Source organism: Peromyscus maniculatus, chromosome 9 (genome assembly GCF_049852395.1).
Source record: "Peromyscus maniculatus bairdii isolate BWxNUB_F1_BW_parent chromosome 9, HU_Pman_BW_mat_3.1, whole genome shotgun sequence".
In the NCBI taxonomy this organism is placed as follows: domain Eukaryota; kingdom Metazoa; phylum Chordata; class Mammalia; order Rodentia; family Cricetidae; genus Peromyscus; species Peromyscus maniculatus.
In genome coordinates this window covers 53,029,760-53,049,600 of record NC_134860.1, presented here as the reverse complement: position 1 = coordinate 53,049,600, position 19,841 = coordinate 53,029,760, and the positions used below count along the sequence as shown (strand labels likewise).

The window sequence follows — 19,841 nt, the reverse complement described above, 5'->3', positions numbered from 1 at the left end:
CAGGGATGCATAATGGAATGATTTGGCCATGGGCATGGGTACCAGGTGTTTGGAAGGGTCTACACTTGGCTGTATGGTGTGCTTTGATCTTGCAAGGGGGAGGTCTTCTGCCTTTCCCCTTGGCATATTAGAAAAAGCTCTTTTGAATAAAGCTCTGGGCGACTGGATATTGACCCAGAGCCCCCAGAAGCTCTCCTGTGTCTCTGTCTTTCTCATCATCTCTTTCTTTCTACCTAACATTTCCTCATTCCTCTCTCCTCCACCCAAGAACCCTTCAAAAGGTGGGAGCATGTTGGAGCTGGACTCCGACAGACTCCCACAGTTATGACACAGGACAGGAGAGTTAATATATCCCTGAGGCAAAACTGTAAAGGTATACTGCTGGCCTTGCCAAATGAAAGCAGATTGCTTCTGGTGTCTCTTATAGACAGGTACCAAGAAAAAGGCATTTTTTCTAGATCAGTAGCTGCGTTCTATGAACCAGGAGATGTATTAATTTGCTCAAGTAAGGACACCACATCTGGTCCAGCAAATACAAGAAGAGTTATTGTTTGACTGGGTTTTTGATAGTCAACTGTCATTCGTCATGATCCATCTGCCTTCTGCATTGGCCAGATAGGAGAGTTAAAAGGAGATGTGGTGTTAACCACCATCCCTGCATCTTTTAAGTCAATGATGGTGGCACCAATTTCTTCAGTTCCTCCAGGGATGCATTACTGTTTGTTTGAACAGGATCCAACAAACAATGTCGTCTTGGGAGGAGAATTCTTAGTGCTTGTGAGAAAACTTCAAGAAAACAAGACAGGAGTCATGTGGCCTCCGTTTCTTCACAACACGGAATTGTTCTTAGCTTATGCTCTCATGCCCCTCCCAGGTGTAGCAGATAGGAGTGAGTTTGCTTCAGGTTATTCATTACAACTGGCGGTTGTTGGTTGTTTATGTACATTTATGGAAAAACATGATTCTGCCATGTCTGTCATGGCTTGTCTGTCATGCACAATTTCTCCTTATGATTGGGCACTTTACTCATGTGACTCCTCTTAACCCTCAGATAAACTGTCTGATCCTCTGAATAAGTTGGCTTCAGTCCCCCTCATTTATTGGCTCCATTCTTCCAGGTGCCACCACCTCTAGAGAGGTAAATACTGTTTTTGACTCCCTCTTTTCCCTGGCAGAGGTAACTCTAAAACACTTCAATTTCACCTTTCCAAACATAATAGCCCTCTCCACAGGTCAGGGAGCCAATGTGGGAATTCTGCCAACTTCTAGGTATATCTATCCCAATTTTACGTTCTGGGACTGGGGAAATAATCACAGGATGGGTTTGAGGACTCAGTAAACTTACTATGAATCGAACTTCAGCCAAAACTCCGTTAATCAGAAGACCTCCATAAGCCCCTACTTTAAGTGGAGGGCCACAGGGTTCCTTGGGGTCTCCTGGAATCAGTGTCAATTCTGAATCAGTATCCAGTAGACCCTGGGAAGTCTGTTTCCTCCACCCAGTATACAGTTACCCCTTTAAAAGGCCATAGGTCTCTCTGGGGAAGGACTGGAGAAAGGCTAACTAGAATTTTTAGGTATTTAATCAAGGTACTTCCTCAGAAGAACTGGTTGTCTCTTCATTCAAGAGGATCTGGGTTTGCAAACTTGCTCGAGTCTGGAAACTGGTTCAGGACTGAGATTACCCTTTGCCATGATCCTGTGGAGCTGTTCTTTCATTTGTTTGAGAAATTTTCTGCTTATACAAATCAAACAAAAATGCTTACCCAGTTCATGCCAGGAAACATCAAAATGGATTAGCTAGTACCAAAGGTCCATAGGAGTCATGCCACCATAGAATTCACTTTGCCTGTGCTGACCATTGTGGGTCAGACCATTATGGACACTGCTTTGTCTGTGCTGCCCGTTATCATAACTATGGTCTCCTTGCTTTTGGTGATTCTGTGCTGCCACTGGCCCCTGATACTTCAGAGCCAAATTAAATCCACTGCATTTAATTTATCCAGCCGAGCAGCAGCATCTCCAACCCTATGGTCTGGCAGAAGGAAAAGGGTGACGATGACGAAGCCCTTCAAATGTGCTGGTGTCCGCTCACCATTTTGTGTCTCACAGGCTTAGTGAAGGGCCTGTCTTCTGGGCGTTCCCATTGTGGAGGAATAGCATACCCACATACATACACAGCATACCCACTCCAGCATTGCAGTTTCCCTGAACCTTAAACTCCCTTCATCAACACTAAGCCAAGGGATATCAGGCATCTCCAAGGCCTTTGCAGTAGGCCATCTTTGACCTGTGCTTCAGCCAATTATTCAAGCAAAATGTTGGCACCTTTTTAACTGTGTAGGCTTCCCTATTCAACCTAGAATCTCCACTCAGTGAGTCCATATCAATAAACTCAGCCTGACCCAGTTTTAGGTTCCTTTCACAATTATCCCACACCCTTCAAATCCATTCCCACACATATTTTCCAGACCTCTGCTTGAATAAATGAGCAAACTCATTAAGTTCTTTAGTAGTGTAGCGCATCTCCTCATGGACTACACTTCCTATCTCCTCTCGAGGAGCCTGCTTAGCCTATAGTGTGGTTGTAGGTCTAGAAGCAATGATTGCTGGGCCCTGAGGGATGTCTGCTGTGGGATGGTCTGTATGTCAAATCTGTTGCTTTGATTGGTCAACAAATAAAACACTGATTGGCCAGTGGCCAGGCAGGAGGAAGTATAGGTGGGACAAGGTGGAGGAGAATTCTGGGAAGCGGAAGGCTGAGGCAGAGAGACATTGCCAGCCGCTGCCATGACCAGCAGCATGTGAAGACGCCGGTAAGCCACCAGCCATGTGGCAAGGTATAGATTTATGGAAATGGATTAATTTAAGCTATAAGAACAGTTAGCAAGAAGCCTGACACGGCCATACAGTTTGTATGCAATATAAGTCTCTGTGTTTACTTGGTTGGGTCTGAGCGGCTGTGGGACTGGCGGGTGACAGAGATTTGTCCTAACTGTGGGCAAGGCAGGAAAACTCAAGCTACAGATGTCAGTATTGTCTTACCTGGTATCTCCTTCAGGGACCGTCACCGCTACCTTAGCAGACAACAAGGGACTCATTTCTTTTGTCAAAGGCAGAAAAGGCATATTTCAGGGGGATGGGGGGGTTAGTGCCTCTTCTGCTGAGAGTGGAGAGACGACTCCCTCAGGTGAGAGAAACCCTTGAGAATCTGAGCCTCGATATGGTTCTCCCACATGTCTCCATCCCAAGTTACAAGATCCTATTCCTTACCAATCAATGCCCTTTCTTTAACCCCGACACTCTCCAAGGCCAGGATTTGAATTTCTGTGTAATTCAGCCAACCTTATAAAGAAGGCTTTGCCTTGATTTTCTGCAACTTGAGCTCTGTGGCTGCTGGAGAGAAGATTTTCTTCCTGGGCACACTTAGAAATCTTTAGACCATGCACATCTGGAGCCAGTCAGTTTTATCAGAGTTCATTGTTTTCCTTCACCATATTTTGAGATGCTAGAAGTTGTTAACTTTACCATAGAGCTCATTATTTTCCCTTTTCAATTTATTCAGAGATGCTAGGAGCAACCAACCAGCATCATCTTTTCCTTATTTTTCCACAGATGGTCAAAAATTTTATATACAGAGTCACCAAATCTGTTATTTTCACTCATCAAAAATCAGAACAATCAAATGTATTTGTCTCCATAATTTTGTAAAATATCTCACACCATGGGCTTTCAATATTCTCTGAGCTTTTAGGAGAGGCTTCAGTAACTCTAGGTGTCTGCAAATTGGGAAGCCTATTCCACTTACCTAAAAAAAATTCATAATTATGCTTCTGCTGTTCTAGAACTACTTCTGTTACCACAACCTGATAGGGTTCTCTAGAGGAACAGAACTGATAGAATGAATCTCAGTCTCTCTTTTTCCTCTGTCTCTGTCTCTCTCTCTCTCTCACACACACTGGATTTATTAGACTGGCTTATAGGCTGTGGTCCTATAGTCCATTGTTGGTATGCAACAATGGCTATCTACCAACAGGAAGTCCAAGAATCAGTAGTTGTTCAGCATCCCAGGCTGGATGTCTCTGCTAGTCTTCAGTATATGCCGGAATCCTGAAGACATAGGCTCTAATGCCAGTGAAGGAATGAACTTGCCAGCCAGAGCGAGGGCAAGCAGGCAAAAAGAGAGAGCTTCCTTCTTCCATGTCCTTTATGTAGACTTCCACCAGAAGGGGTGGCCCAGATTGAAGGTGGATCTTCCCACCACAAAAGATCCAGATTAAAAGTGGATCTTCCCACGTCACGTGATTTAATGAAAGACAAATGCCTCACAGGTGTACCCAGCTGCTTGGGTTTTAGTTAATTCCAGATGTAATTAACAACCAAGAACAGCCATCCCAAATCCACCAAGTGCAGTTTGTACAGAATGTTCAAATGATCTTGTTGTTGGCTTGGTCTTGTGCAGGTAGCCATGACCAGACCAATTTTGAGCTACTTCCTTTCTCTGTTGCCTTCCAGAAGACTCAAATAAGGATTTGGGACTCATGGAAATCATGAGATTGTTTGTAAAGACTCCCTTGCAATAGTTTCTAACCTGTTGGAGCTGTGGGCTGCAGTCTCAACTGTTATGTGGGGGATGCACAGGTTTGTAAAGTAAGGGTAATGGGTCTTCTTGGTTGTCAACTTGACTATAGCTGGAATGGACTATAATCCAGAAATGGAGGGCACAATTGTGATCAGGTCCTGAGGCAGGAAGACAACATGACTTTGATGCAGACCTGGAGGCTGGAAGGCACACCTCTACTCTGGGCCACACCTTCTGCCGGAAGCCCATATAAGGACAATGGAAGAAGGAAGGGCTCTTCTTTGTCTGCCTGCCCTCACCTTGTCAGCACCCAGAAGACCAGCGGGAACACCCAGCCTCATGGGACTGAGCAGCTACTAGATTCTTGGATTTTCCATTCATATTTAGCCATTGTTGGACTGAAGAGAGAGAGAGAGAGAGAGAGAGAGAGAGAGAGAGAGAGAGAGAGAGAGAGAGATTGATTGATTCATCCCACAAATTCTAGGACTCTAGAGAACTCTGACTAATGCAGTAAACACATGAGCCCAGGTCCTTTTTAAATTGTAACAAATAGCACTTAGACGTTTCTGAAACTTTTGGTCTAGTTCCTTGAACTTTTTCTCTAAACAATGTGACCTACACTAATGTGTCTCAGCACCCCCAGAACAGGTGAATTACTTTATCCAGGGCATTCCCTTTTGCTGGGATGCTCTCCTTCCAAATTCTCAGGGGTTGGGAGATAGTATAGCATGGTGGCTGGAACTCTTCATATCCTGTTTTTAAAGCCTCAGGCCCTTGGAAAACATTCATAAATCCCCACAAACCCAAAAATAGAAGTGGCAAAAAAAAGTTTCCAGTAGTTACAGACCAGCACCAACATCCGTGTGTGAAGAAGAGACCCGCACCAACATCTGTGTGTAAGAAGAGACCCTCACCAACATCCATGTGTGAAGAAGAGACCTGCACCAACATCCATGTGTGAAGAAGAGACCTGCACCAACATCCGTGTGTGAAGAGACCCTCACCAACACCCGAGTGTGAAGCAGAGACCCTCACCAACATCTGAGTGTGAAGAAGAGACCCACACCAACATCTGTGTGTGAAGAAGACAGAGGCAACAGGACAGGGTCTGAGTATCTGGGACAGAGGATCCCCCCCACCCCCGCATACCGGGCCACGCTGGGAGTAGCAGCTGAGCTGGGGAACGCTGTCCACATTCATGGGGAGTGTCTGCGAGGGTCCTGGTTTGGATGAAAAGGACTGGAATGGTCCAGCCCCTACTGCTCAGCTGCTCTATTAATTAGTTTTTTTTTAAAGATTATTTTTACTTACTTGTATGTATATTTTAAATGACTATGTGTCAATGTAGTGTCACAATTGTCACGTGCCCAAGAGAGGCAGAAAAAGGCACCGAATCCACTACAAATGGAGTTAGGGTGAGTCCTCTCCAGGAGCAGTGGGCGTCTTAATCCCTGAGCCATCTCTGCCCTCCGCTCTATTAGCCTTAACACCACTGCCTGCTACCCTTGCTAATATCTCTGTGACTCAGAAATCCCTCACATGATTATAGCTTTGCTCCTTGGAGAACAATTAGGATATAATGGCTTTTTCTATTTTATTTTTATTTAAACATTTTTAAATTAATTTTTTTGTGTGTGTATATGAGTGTTTCACGTGCACTGAGCACTACTGGTGTGCCTGTGGAGGCCAGAGGAGGCATCATATCCCTTAGAACTGGAGTTATGGATGATTATGAGCCACCACATGGGTTCTGGGAACCAAACCCTGGTCCTCTGGGAGAGTAACCAGAGCTCCCAACCACTGGAGCCATCTCTCCAGACCATATTTTAAGATACTTTTCTTCTTTATTTTGGCTTTTGTTCTTGTTTATCGAGACAGGGTTTCTCTGTGTAGCTTTGGCTGTTCTGAAACTCTGGCCTCAAGCTCACAGAGATCTACCTGCCTCTGCCTTCCAAGTGCTGGGATTAAAGGCGTGCACCACCACACCGCCCGGTAAAAACATTTTTATCCTTATACGTGTGTGTGTGTGTGTGTGTGTGTGTGTGTGTGTGTGTGTGTGTGTGTTCAATGTGTGTGTGTGCTGTGCTGTGTGCGCACGTTTGTGTGTGTGAGTGGGTGAGTGTGTGGAGAGCAGAGAACAAAGTCAGTCTCTACCTTCTGCCTTGCTCTGCCTTTGTTGTGAGCAGCTATGTATGCCAGGCGATCTGGTCCCTGTCTTTCCAGACACTCTCCTGTTTCCACCTCCCATCTCACCACAGGAGCGCTGGAGCTGCGGACACATGCGCTATTGCCCCTGACAATGGGTTCTGGAGACATGAACTCAGGTCCTCATGCTTGTGTGGGAAGTACTCCGCCCACTGAGCCGTCTGACCAGTCCTGCTGCTGGTTTGGATTCCTATTGTTACCCTGACAGTGGGGGACGCCAGTCCTGTGGACACTTCCTCAGTGGTCATTCTTCTCTTTTTCTTTTGTCAAGGGAGAGTCCTTGAGGCCCTCCGAGAGCACAGTCTATGCACACCTGCTCTGTGTGTACATGACCTGTGTGTACATGACCTGTGTGTACATGACGTGTGCTGTTGAGGAGTTTATCCAGCGTGCCCACTCACTGGTTTGGCATCAGGGGTAGGAGCTCTCCGAGTGCTATGTGACTTGTGTTGCTTCTGACAGGTGTGGTCTCCAAACAAGCCCACTTGAATTCTAGCTCTCCTTTCTCCATACCTCCCTTTGACTCATTCCATTCCATATTTTTCTTTTTGCTTACATTTTTCTCTAAGGGTTAGTGGGAGTGTGCAGGGATGCAGTGTGGCGGGAGTGTGCAGGGATGCAGTGTGGCGGGAGTGTGCAGGGATGCAGTGTGGCGGGAGTGTGCAGGGATGCAGTGTGGCGGGAGTGTGCAGAGATGCAGTGTGGTGGGAGTGCGCAGGGATGCAGTGTGGTGGGAGCATGCAGTGTGGCCGGAGTGTGCTGGGATGCAGGTAGACCAGCTCAGATCTTATAGGATGTGAGTCTGATGGGAGAATGAGAATCCTAAGTCTCAGCTTCCTCAGCTGCAGAATTAGATATTAAGAGACCAGGTCCACAGGAACGCTGAGGAAATACTCCACCTGAAAGCACTTAGTACCATGCTCAGAAAGCCAGCACTTGCCCTGCCCAACTGTGCCTTCTTCCTTTTATCCAAGATTCCCAAGCCCACATTTTGTTTTCAGGCAAACTGACATTGTTTTGTTCCTTTTAATGATGGCTTTGTATTATAAACTCTTTTCTGATGAGCTTTTATTCTTCTGAAAGCTTTGAACCAAAGTGTACACATTTGGAGCACAGGCTTATTTTTAAAAATATTGCATCATATGGTCCTAGGGTCACACAGGGCTCCTAAGCGGGGAGGTGAGCCTGAGCTCTGACCTCAGGCCCCTCAGAGGTGGGGGGACCAGCCAGCTACAGCGATGCTCTCACCAGTGATATAGCTGGCCTCCGGGGAGCACAGGAAAGCCACGAGTCCCGCGCAGTCCTCAGGCTGCCCCACTCTGTATGGAAAGAGGAGAGGAGGCTGAAACAGTGACACCCTCCCCATCAGCCCAAAGCTCTTGAGTGAAACTGCAGAATCAAGACCCTGTGGGGATGAGCAAAGAACTACAAGTGAACAGCTGTGGGCCCTGTAAGGAGCTACAGAGGCTGCCTCAAGCCTTTGGGGCTCTTCAGATCCTAGAAAGGGGAATGGCTAACAACCTGAAGAGCGATAGGCTATGATGTTTCATCTTTCATGTAGGTTCTGAGGTCATGTTAATTCAGGTCTACAAGGGAATCTGCCTCACTATAACCTACCTCTGCATTCCATAGAAATACTTCAAATGTTCCTCGATGGCGGAGTCTTCAGTGAACTAAAGGCAAGGTCAAAAGTTAGAGTAGTGTTCATGCAAGACACAGTCACATGGGCTCTCCATGATGCATGCTGTGTGTTCGTGAAAGGGCTTCTGTGGGACACTCCGGGATGACCCTGATTTTGATTCTAATGTGGATCTCCAAAGCTGTGGACCAGAACATCTGAGCGAAAAAGAGCCCAAAGGTTTAAGCTTAAGAGTGCAGGTCCCTCCAGGAGAACACGGCCCACAGAAGCACCTAAGCAGGGGTCACACAGGCTCACAGAGATTGTCACTGAAGCGACAATCACAGAGTCTGCAAGGGTCTGCACTGGGGTCTTTGCATACATGCTGTGGCTGTTTGGCTTGGTGTGTTTGTGGGACTCCTAACAACGGGAGTGGGGGTGTCTCTGACTCTTCTGCCTGCTCATGGAACCCTTATCCGCCTACTGGGTTGCCTCATCCAGCCTTGATATGAGGGTTGGTGCCTGGTCTTGTTATACTGTGTTTGGTTGATGTCTCTGGGAGGCCCGCTCTTTTCTGAAGGGAAACAGAAGAGGAGTGGATCTGCAGGAGAGGGGAGGTGTGTGTGTGTGTGTGTGTGTGTGTGTGTGTGTGTGTGTGTGTGTGTGTGTGTTTGTGGGGATGACCGGGAGGCATGGAGGAAGGGGAAACTTCAGTAAGGATTATTGTATGTGTGAATTAAAAAAAAAAAAAGAGTGCAGGGACATATGTGGGAAGTGGCAGGCCCCCAGGAAGCGGCTGGAATCGCATCCCTCCTTGGTCCTCACCACTTGGCTGAAGTCTGTGTTGATGTAGCCTGGTACTATGCAGTTCACACGGATGCTCTTTGGTGCTAGCTCCACCGCCAGAGTCTTGGTTAGTCCCAGCAGGGCCGTTTTACTGACGTTGTAGACCCCCAGCCTCTGAGGACAGAAAGGGGACTAGATGGAGAGACTGGAATTGAGGACAAGGAAGAGACACTTCTGTCTCCTGCGTTCTGCTCAGGGAATCTACCCCGGTAACAGCCGCTCATCAAGTTTGGAAGCCAGTGTCCAGAAGAGGTGGCACATGTTCCTGCCAAGTGCATTGACAGAAGATGATTTGCCTCTTTTGCACATGCGTAGTTCTGAGGAAAGCCACTGTCAAATGTCCGTTATTTCCATCACCCAATTTTCTGGGTGGGAAAGGGGAGTTTCCTCTTACCTGACTGAAGCCACAGACGGTGATACTTACAGGAACTGGTACATAGGCTGCCACTGAGGACACCAGGACCACCGAACCTTGTCTGGCAAGATAAAGAGGAACAGCATTCTGTGTGTGCCTGAGAATGGAGTTGGTGTTGGGGATGAAAGCCATGGGAGAGAGGGAGAACAGCTTAGGCCTGGTAGGAAGATTTATCTTCATTTTCCTTAGGTCCTCAATAATGTTAATCAGGTTATATTAACAGAGAGGCCATCTGTGTTTGGATTTTGTTTTTGGGGAAAAAATCAAATATAGATTGCTATTGTTATGCTAAGTGGACATACTATTAAGCCTGCTCTTGTTTTATTTCTGAGACAGTGTCTCTATTATGTAGCTCTGGCTGCTCTGGAACTTGCTTTATAGACTAGGCTGGCCGTGAACTCACAGAGATCTGCCTTTCTCTGCCTCCTGAGTGTTGGGATTAAAGGGGTGCGCCACCGCCGCCGCCACCTGGCAAAGCGACTCTTAATAACTTTCATTTATGTCAATGGATCTCTCACCCCTCATCAGAGAAGCTTCTGTTTGTGATAGATGGGGATGACGCAGAAACGCACAGTTGGTCATGGTGAAGAGAGCAAGAGCTTTGGGGATGGATGCTCAACTGACGTGAGACAACTATATCACACCTCCCCCCTGCAAGGCTCAGGGATCGTTTCCGAAGAGGGTGCTGCTGAAAGAGTTTAAGAAACAGAGGTTTGGGGTGGCTACCGGGAAGCCATGTTTTCCAGACACGGCGGGACAGTTGTACAGATGAGTGCACAGCTGTTGTGACAGCATGAACGAGGTCTGCACAAACTCAACTCAGACCGACTCCTGACCCAGGGCAGTGGACGGGAAGCTCCACCCTGAGCCCAGGAGCTGTTGGCAGTCTGTGGCTGCTGGCAGAGGGAGAAGCAGTTTGCTTTCAGGGTGTAGCCCTTGGTAGGTCAACCATGCCCCCGTGGAAGGCCGAACATCCAAGAGTATACTAGAGTGCAAATTAGACTTGAGAGATTTAAAACAAAGGGGCAGGAAGTTGGGAGGGGGCAGGTTGCTCTGGGAGGAGTTAGGGGAAGGGTGAATAGGATCAAAATGTGTTGTATGAAATTCTCAAAACCTAATAAAATAAGATAAAAAAGACTAGAAAGATTTCCTCTGTGTTTTTGAATAATGTTGATAGGGTATATAATTTTAAAAATTGTGTTTCATTACAATTTCGGCTTGTGTTTATCACAGTTTTCTGGTCGGCAGTATCATTTGCTTAATGCCTTTTTATTGCCTTCAATTTCTCTAGTGGTGCTTTTTTCTTTATTCCTGGTGTTATTTGTTCTTTCCTTCATCAACTTGACTGGCAATTTGTCAATAGCACTAGTTTTTTTTTTTTTTTAATAAATCTTTGGTTTTATGTATTTATGTATTGCATCACTCCCAGTGTCTCTTGCTCCTGCTCCAACCTCCTCCCCTTGAATGTGTGTGTGTGTGTGTGTGTGTGTGTGTGTGTGTACATGAGTGTGTGAGTGTGTGTGTTCAGGTGTTCCTGCACGTGTGCGTGGACATCAGAGGACAAGCTTGGGTGTCGTTTCTCAGGTGTCTTTTCTCACTGTCTTTGAGGAGGGATGTTTCACTGATCTGAGCTCTCTTACCTCCTGGCCTAGGCTGGGTGGCTAGGGACTTCAGTGGTGAAGCTTGGCTTTCTCATATGGGTTCTGTGGAGCAAGCTCAGGTCCTCACGCTTGTGAGGCAAGCTCTTTATTTACCTCCCTGGCCCTAGCCTGGTGATTTTTATATTTTAACAGTGTTTACCGATGTACCAAGAGTCGGTTAATACCTAACATTCAATTTTGTGATTTTCAAATCCCACCCCCAGTACCTTTTTGCCTGTCTTATCATTTTCTTTTGGATTTTTTGTTTGTTGTGTTTTACCTCCCTATCTATTAGTTTAAAAATATATTTTGTCCTCTATGGACATTGTTGGATCTGTTTGTACAGAAAGTAAAATAGAGCTGTTTAGCTAATTAAAATGTAATACTCTTGCTCTGTCTAAACAACATATGAATCTCTCAACAGTGTGACTCAACTTCTATCTTTCTGATGTGAAAATTATTTTTGTATGTTTTTATTTCTCTGAAACCTCCAAAACATCTTTGCGTTGGGGAATAGATGATTTTGTTTGTTCATGTTACTCTTTTCTCTGTCATTCACTCTAATTTTTGCTCTTACGCGTTTTAAGGACTGGCTGTCTAATTCCTCTGGCAGGAAGCATGTGGCTAGAATGTCCTTTAGTGACTGACTTCAGTTGACCCAAGATTGCTGTAACTCTACCCTGAGTTTGTGAGAGATGCATTTGTTAAGTATAGAATTTCAGGTTGAGAGTTCCTTTTTCTCCAGCATACAGGAAGCTCCATTTAAATTGGGTCATGAAGAAGGATAATTAGGATCTTAGCAAGTAGATAAGAATGAAGGACACGATTTAAATGGAATTTATTTGGTGAAATCCTGCCTTCTTTTAAAAAAAATGCAAGTAATTTTGCTTGCTTAGATCCCAGAATAATAACAATAAATTACTATTTTTATAAATGATAGGCTGAGTTTAATTATTAAATTATATCTGCACTACTTATGTGATAAACTAAGCTGCTGGTTATTCTACTTTCAAACAATATTCACTACTTACTGCAGTAAATATATAGATGGATTTTTGTATTTCATGTGGGGGCTGGCATGTTTTATCATGTCAGTTCCGTTCACGGGTCCGTTAGTCATCTGAGCTCTTGCTCGATAGATAAACAAAGACCTGAACACTGTAAATGGCAGGACCGCACAGCAGTGCTGAGTGTGGATCCAAAGGCAGGCCTCTGACTTGAAAGCCTATGCAGCCTTCTTATTAGTCCTTTGCAGCTAGCTTTGTGAAGCTGGGTTCTGCAGAGATGCCCAGGTCAGGTACCAGGAAACAGAGAAAAATCCATGTATCAGGCTGGGGCATCGTCCGCTTTTATCTGTTGCATTGGACTCCTACAGAGAGCACCCTCTGAACTACCATGTGGCCATTTTTTATCCTACAAACGTGACATTTTTGAAAATATGGCTCAATCTAATCCTACAGCATGCCTGTGTTGGAATTGGAACGGGACTTGAGAGTCCTAATTAGAAGTGCTGGTTGCGTTTCACAGTTGACAACTCTAGTCTAGAGAGGCAACACACAGCCTGTACCAGGTGCTGGGCCTGCGCTTGCTGGACTCAGAACGCCATCATGGGGCCAGACAGGGAAGCAGTCTGGTCGGAAGAAAGATTCGCTTTCTTTTCTCCCTGGGGACCTTAAGTACGCTGAGAATGCACTCCACCGTTCCAGAGCCAGCCCAGCCCTGGAACTGGAGTCTTAAAGCAATATGTGCAAAGCACTTGGCCCAGAGACAACCTCCACTTACCACTCTGAGTTACAGAGTGAGCGCCATGCTGGCACAGAACACTGCTGATGCTGGTCTCAGAGGGGGAACTGCTGTGCCAGGGAAGGGGCCTGGCAGATTTCTGAGTGAGAACCAGACTGGTAGCTGATGACCTTGGACGCTCATCTGTCCCCGCACCCAGCTGACAACGGACAGCCTCTAAAGGTGGGGTGGGCCTGCAAGGCAGCCAGTGAGAAAGAGCTCTCGAGAAGGGGGCTTCTGCCCCCAAACAAACGCTGAACTCCCGGAGAACACATTTCTGGAATCATCTCAAGTCACTGAGATCAGTGGGAAATCAAATGAGAGAAAGTCTGTGCCAGGCCTCCCTCACAGGCGAGACGGAGCAGGTGAGGCGGGCCTCGGCCCCAGCCTGTGACGGACGAGAAGGCAGAGAAACAGCAGGCTACAGAGATGCCATGCGGCACCTTAGGTTCACCAGGCCTTGCGACCTGAGTTCCTGCACTCCAAAGAAGTCACTTTCATCTCTGGATTTCTGGACGCTTGTGGGAACTCCTATGGATGCGCCCCCGCCTTCCCCCTACACGCGCGCATGCGCGCGCGCGCCACGGCCCCATTCTCCTTTTAGAAGACTCCTTGACAAATTCCTTGGCCATTGCATTCCATTCTCTGGGCACTGGGCACAATAATGGATAGGGTTCTTTCATTTCTTTAAGTAACTCCAAAGTTTGAAAGACAGACTCGTATTGTTCTTGTGTTATTGGCACACTCTTGCTTCCCTACTCCCCATTTCATACAAGTGACTCCCCCCTCCACCTCCTCTCCCCCCATTCCAGATCCTCACCCCCTGTTCTCCATGTGGGGCAGCAGCCGGCTCAGCAGCAGGGCTGGGGCCTTCACATTCACACCCAGGATCTGAAATCAGAGCAAGTGAAGGGCAGGAGAGGAGAGATGTAATCAGCTGAGTGTTCTCTCATAGCAGGAAACGTACAATGTAGGGTGTGTACATCGCATGATGCTTCCGCCAAGGGAAGTTTACTGAGGCATTTACGGGGGTCAGGGGGACATCTCGAAGGTTCAGTACAAAAGGGATCAGGCTGATGACTCGGGATTGCAGACCCTGAAGTCTGGGATACTTTCCCTTGTCTCCAAGGGTACTAACTCCATCTGGATCACAGCAGACATCATCAGGCGAACCCGGCAAAGGCTGAGTTTCGGGATTATAGCCTGCAAGGGCCAGTGTTGAAGAATAAGCATCCCTGGGCAAGGGAAAAAGACATGCCCTTCTCTAGATGACCAGAACTTCAACTTAGACATTCTTGGTTGCATCTTACAGATGGGGAAACTGAGGCTCAGGGAGTCTGAACACCTGGCCTTGCCCTGTGTGAGTGAGCTGTTGAGAGAGCATGGCCGTGTGGCAGCTGAGGACTGCTCCTCGGTGAGCAAGCTTACGCAGGGAGAGGGTTATCTGAAGGCTGAGGATGAAGTTCTACCAGCCTCTGGCTGGCTTCCTCAGATCTTACCTTGTCCCAGATCTGTTCACTGCTCTTTAGGGTGCCTCCCACCAAGGGATTAACTCCTGCGACACACACCAGGAAGTCCACACCCCCACAGTGTTCCAGGGCCTGTGGGTGAGGAGCAGACATGGGGGGAGGGAAGTTTTTGTCGCAGTGGGACACCGCTCTTGTTGGTCTGGGAATGTGCCTGGATCCAGTCCCAGAGAGGAATAATCCTAAGCAAGGTTGGAGAATGACTGGGTCTCTTCTCAGGAGACAACAACGAACTTCTGGACAAAGCTGGGGTTTCCGCTCCGATTGCCTCCGATGTCCTCCCAATCCCAGGCACCCCAGCCTGCCTTTCTTAATACACCTCTCATCTACATCAGCACATCTGAGATATACTGATCACCTCTCCATTTTCCTGAACACTCTAGGTCTGGCTAAGAACCAGGACTTCTTTCTCTATAACATCTCTGTCCCTGATTGGATCCTCCCCAAGGGTCTGGTCCTCCAGGAGGGTCTGGTGGGTATTCAACAAATGGCTGGATGCAGCTTCTTCACTCCTAAAGTGCTCCCCACTCCAACATCTCCCTCCTGTCCTGAATGTGTCCTTTCTCTGATCAGTTCTGTTCAGGGGAGATTATGGGCATGCCAAGCAGAACCAAGAGACCCAGGTTCATGCAATGGAGTCTGTAACTGGGTATTCTATGTGGGTCACAGAAGCTGAAGGCCTACGTCCCTCACCGTGGCCACCAGCCGCTCCCGATCTTCTGCTTTCCCAACATGACACACAGTGCCTGACACCCCCAGTCCCTCCTTCTTCAGCGTGGCCACAGCACGGTCCACATTCTGCTGCTTCCGGCTGCTGATGACCACGTGGGCCCCATCCTGGGCCAGACGTCGAGCAATGGAGAAGCCAATCCTGTGGGCAAGGATGAAGAGGATGTGACAATTCAGTCTTGGGTTGACCCCTTTCTTGCTCGTTATATTTTTTTTGCCCCCGAGGTGTCAAATTAATTTTCTCTACTAATCCAGAGCAGCTAGCTTCATGCCCTACTTCTGGGTGATGAAGATGGCCAGAATGGGAAAGAGAAGATAGATCAGTCCTGGCTGAATCAGATCTCTGTGTCCCTCGTCAGATCTTGGCCTCATCTTCTGCTAGAACCACAACTGACTCTCCACATCCAGTTCCCCAAGGGCGGGTGCCACTGTAGAGTTCCTTGACCCAGGTCTCTGAGTGTTGCTGAGTGCTCACAGGCACTCAGCTTGGAGGGGGCCGTTATCAGCCCAGGGAGCACTACTGATAGAAGAGAGGGGGAGGACGACAGCGACAGCGAGGGGTAAGAAGATGGTCTTGGTCTTAGCTCTTGGCTGCTGCTCTGACCTCTGGGGCTTTTAACTCTGCATTTGGCTCTGTGTTTCTTATTTAATAAAACCGTTCAGAATTACATCTACACACTACTTGACTAACAGAAGTTTGGAGCAGTGGTTGAACCCCTTCTGCCTTCCTCTGATGAGTTACTCTGTGAGACATTCTTGTTTTCTATTGGACTTTGGGCTCATCACAGAGTGGCCTGTATTGGGCCGTGCCGGTCACACATCTGGCACTGCTTTTGTCTCCGGCCCCTTGGAGTTTCTAAGTAGAATCGAACTCTCCAGACTCCTAAGCCTTGTGGGCTTTGCTTTGTGGGGCCAAGGTCAAGACAAAGAGATCAGCAAAATCCGGAGATACCCACAGCTTCCGAGTTCCCAAAGGGTTGCTCTCACCCATTTGTGGACCCTGTAACCACAGCGACTTTGTTGGCCAGTTTGAGACTGCAGTTTCCTCCATTACTGGTACTTCTCATAGAGTGGGCAGCCACAGGGGTGGGGAGTCTCTTCCAGCTCTGGATCAGAGGCCTAAACATTGGGATTCTGTTTGCTCTTCTTTTTGGCGAGCTTGGTTCAGGGAGGGTGACCCCTAGAAGAGAAAGGCAATCACATTACATTGCCAGATCCTATAAGGAGGGGGTGAATTTTGATACTGTCTGTTGGGCTGAGACTGGGATGGTCTAGGAATCTCTGGTGGAAGTTCAGTCTAGCAGCGGCACCCAACACTTTGACATAACATTCCCTGCTCCATACTCCCTCAGTGATCTAGGGCCAATAGTGAGGAGGAGGCATGGGGGGTCAGGATCAGGGAGGGAAGGGAAGATTTTGTGGCAGTGGGATGCCATTTTTGTTTGGTGTCTCTGGAGACATGCTTAGAACAAATCCAAGAGAAAAATTTATAAATGCGTTGGTTTGCATTCATAGTTGTCATGGGTTGCAGGTTGGACATGTCTGGGCCAACTCAAGAGGCTGTGGTTCTATCCGGTCCAATGTTTATGAATGTAAGATTTCCCATGTCCAACCTTTTAAACTGGGATGTTTTTGGCTATCGGGAATCAAGTGCTTACATGCACATACCGAGGTTCAACAAACATCCATTCATTGAGACTCCTTAGGACAATGAGCAGATAATTCACAGGTTTGCTGTGAGAGGATTATAGACATGAGATTCACACATGAACAGGCTTTGTAGTGGCTCAAGGGCTGCTTAAGGGTCACAAGTTTTATCTCTTTGATATTGTCTCAAGCCTTAGGATACACTACACATCTTGCTTCACTGGTATGGCATTTTCCAAGTTCTCTAGACGGCCCTTCACTTTTATCCTGGTGCCCGGGGTGGTGGTGGTGGTGGTGGTGGTGGTGGTGGTGGTGGTGGTGGTGGTGGTGGTGGTGGTGGTGGTGGTGTTCTGAGCCTCAGAGCCATATTGTCTCTGCTACACAACTGTGTGGCTCTTATGCTTGCTCTTCTTGTAACATTCAGCTCCCTGACCCTGAGTGATGGTGGTGTACTGGTCAGTTCTAGCAGGGGCCGGGTGCTGGCCATTGCATTGTTGGTTGGTATTTGCTAAAAGGAATGAACAGAAGAACAAGGATTCGGCTTCAGCTGACACACATTTTTTAAGGCCCTTACTGGGTCCATGGGTCAAATTTCTTAGAGTTAGAAGGCTGGGCTCTTCTCCCCAAACTGTTAGCTGTGTCAGTTCTGCTCTAGTTTCAAAATATTTATCCCAGAGTGGCCGTCCTGGACTGCGCAGTGCTCAGGTGGTGGGTGAACCAGGCGTTGTGTACAGAGCCACTGTGCTTTCCCCGTCTTTGAGTACCTGACCTTCTGTTCAAACCTCCACAAATCTATAGCTATGAACACAGCTCCGAAAGCCAGGCTCTTATTAAAGCATTTCGACTTCAGTAAATCTTGGGTAAATATCAAAGCAGACAAGTGCTGCTGAAGAAACTTTAAAGACAAATCTGGAATCCATTTTCTCAGGCTTTAACTCCTACACTCCTCCTTCCTTACCGGTGTTTACTTCCCAGGGAGTTAAAGACTCAAAAGAACGTGCGTGCTTTCTTTCTCTTCCTGTATCACATTTCGTGAATGTCACCGAAGGTGATTTAGTCCCAATCTATGGGACTTCATCTGTCTAAGGTCCTAATTGTTCTTTGTCCTCCTCAGCTGCTCCTCAGCTGCCCCGGGGAAGCAGAAACTAACTCTGGGTCTCTAGCGCTCTCCGCCTGCCCTTTTTCACTTTCTGCTGCTTCTGTCTGCTGTTTTTCTCCAATCTCCTCCTACCCTCGCCAAGAGAAAAGCACAGAATCTGGACATGCACCATTTTTCTTTAAATCCACTCAAAGAAAAAGTATGTGTGTGTGTGTGTGTGTGTGTGTGTGTGTATGTGTGTGTGTGTGTGTGTGTATGTGTGTGTCCCCAGCTCTGGGCTGGGTAACAAAGATGACTCTCATAATTTTGGTATTGAAAACACTCAGTGTGAGCTGGGCCTGCGGAAAAATAAATATACACTGTAACAAATGTGGTAGAGGCAGAATGTGGTTCACACAGATTTGGGGGTGCACAGGGAGGGGAGATAGTCTGGGGTGACAGTGGTTAGACAAAACCCCTAGAAAGAGGTGTAGATGCCTGAACTCATTAGGAAAGAGTACTTCTAGTGTTGTGTGGTTTAGAGCAAGGACTGATGCTTATAAAAAAGGACATGTGCTCTTTGTAAAATTGAAAAAAAAAATTGGAAAAATTTATAAGAAAGTTTAGGGAAAATTTGCCAAAGACAAAATGTGCCTGGCTTTGAAATGGGTTGAGTGTCACCGTTGGGAGATGGGGCATGACGACACCCACTACTTTGTCTAACGCAGTCTTCTGGGTGACAAGAGTCTGTGGGGGTGGGAGTGTGTGGTGGGGTGGAGGGGTGTGTGTGGGGTCCTCTGTACCTTGACTTGTCTTGAAACTTGTTACAAGGTAGTGAGCTTTAAGTAACTGATAACAATGCCAATGAGGCTCGTTCAGGGTGCAGATACATGTCACCTGAAGAATAGTCAGCTTATCTCCCTCGTCCAGAGTGAAGATCAGCTTTGTGTCTAATAAGCAAACTTATTTTAGTATCTGTATTACATAGGTGAACTTTCTGAATTCACTTTTGGATAAAATTGTAGTGCCTTAGTGGCTCCCCTCATTTATTAGATATTAATAAAAAATTTTAGCATTTTTTTTATTAAATAAAAATCATTCATTTTATGTTTGTGTTATTTTTAAATTGAAAAAATAATCCCTCATAGAAGAAAGTGAAAATAAGACATGTCACTAAGTTAACTGCCATTATTTTAAATATTTTTACCATTTCCCTCATCAACACTCCACAGACTTGCTGTGATATAATAATATGGATGTATTCAGTGTTGCATAAACACCATAGTACACATGAATTGATTTAAATTTTTTTCTGAGCTGGTTCTTAAAGGATGACTGGAGTAAGGTGTTTGGGAATATGGATTGGGTAACAGGCAAGGAAGACAGTGTAAGGGGAGGCAAGGAGAAGAGAGGAAGATCACCACAGAGCCTGGAACAGGAAGTGAAGATCACCACAGAGTCTGGAACAGGAAGTGAAGAAGATACCACAGAGCCTGGAACAGGAAGTGAAGAAGATCACCACAGAGCCGGGAACAGGAAGTAGGTGCTAGGGACTGACTTGAGATGAGGTTGTAGACCGGTGGTTCTCAACCTTCCTGATGCTGCGGTCTTTCGATACAGTTCCTCACGTTGTGGTGACCCCAACCATAAAATTATTTTTCTACTTCATAATTATAATTCTGCTACTGTTATGAATCATAATATAAACATCTGATATGCAGGATAGCTGATATGGGATCCCCAGAAGGATTGTGACCCACAGGTTGAGAACTA

The 19,841-nt window shown here is 46.8% G+C and overlaps 1 protein-coding gene across 1 annotated transcript; it reads right to left on the bottom strand.

The window, feature by feature from the left end:
- Positions 1-7,807: 7,807 nt before the first annotated feature.
- LOC102904584 (dehydrogenase/reductase SDR family member 2, mitochondrial-like) lies at positions 7,808-16,522 on the bottom strand. Its single transcript, XM_076545026.1, has 8 exons — positions 16,331-16,522; positions 15,308-15,485; positions 14,588-14,689; positions 13,909-13,979; positions 9,676-9,727; positions 9,231-9,365; positions 8,405-8,460; positions 7,808-8,106 (listed from the first exon to the last, which is right to left on the bottom strand). Exons 1-8 carry the CDS (start codon positions 16,468-16,470, stop codon positions 7,995-7,997), a joined length of 846 nt encoding a protein of 281 aa, XP_076401141.1. The 5' UTR covers positions 16,471-16,522; the 3' UTR covers positions 7,808-7,994.
- Between the last annotated feature and the right edge of the window lie 3,319 nt (positions 16,523-19,841).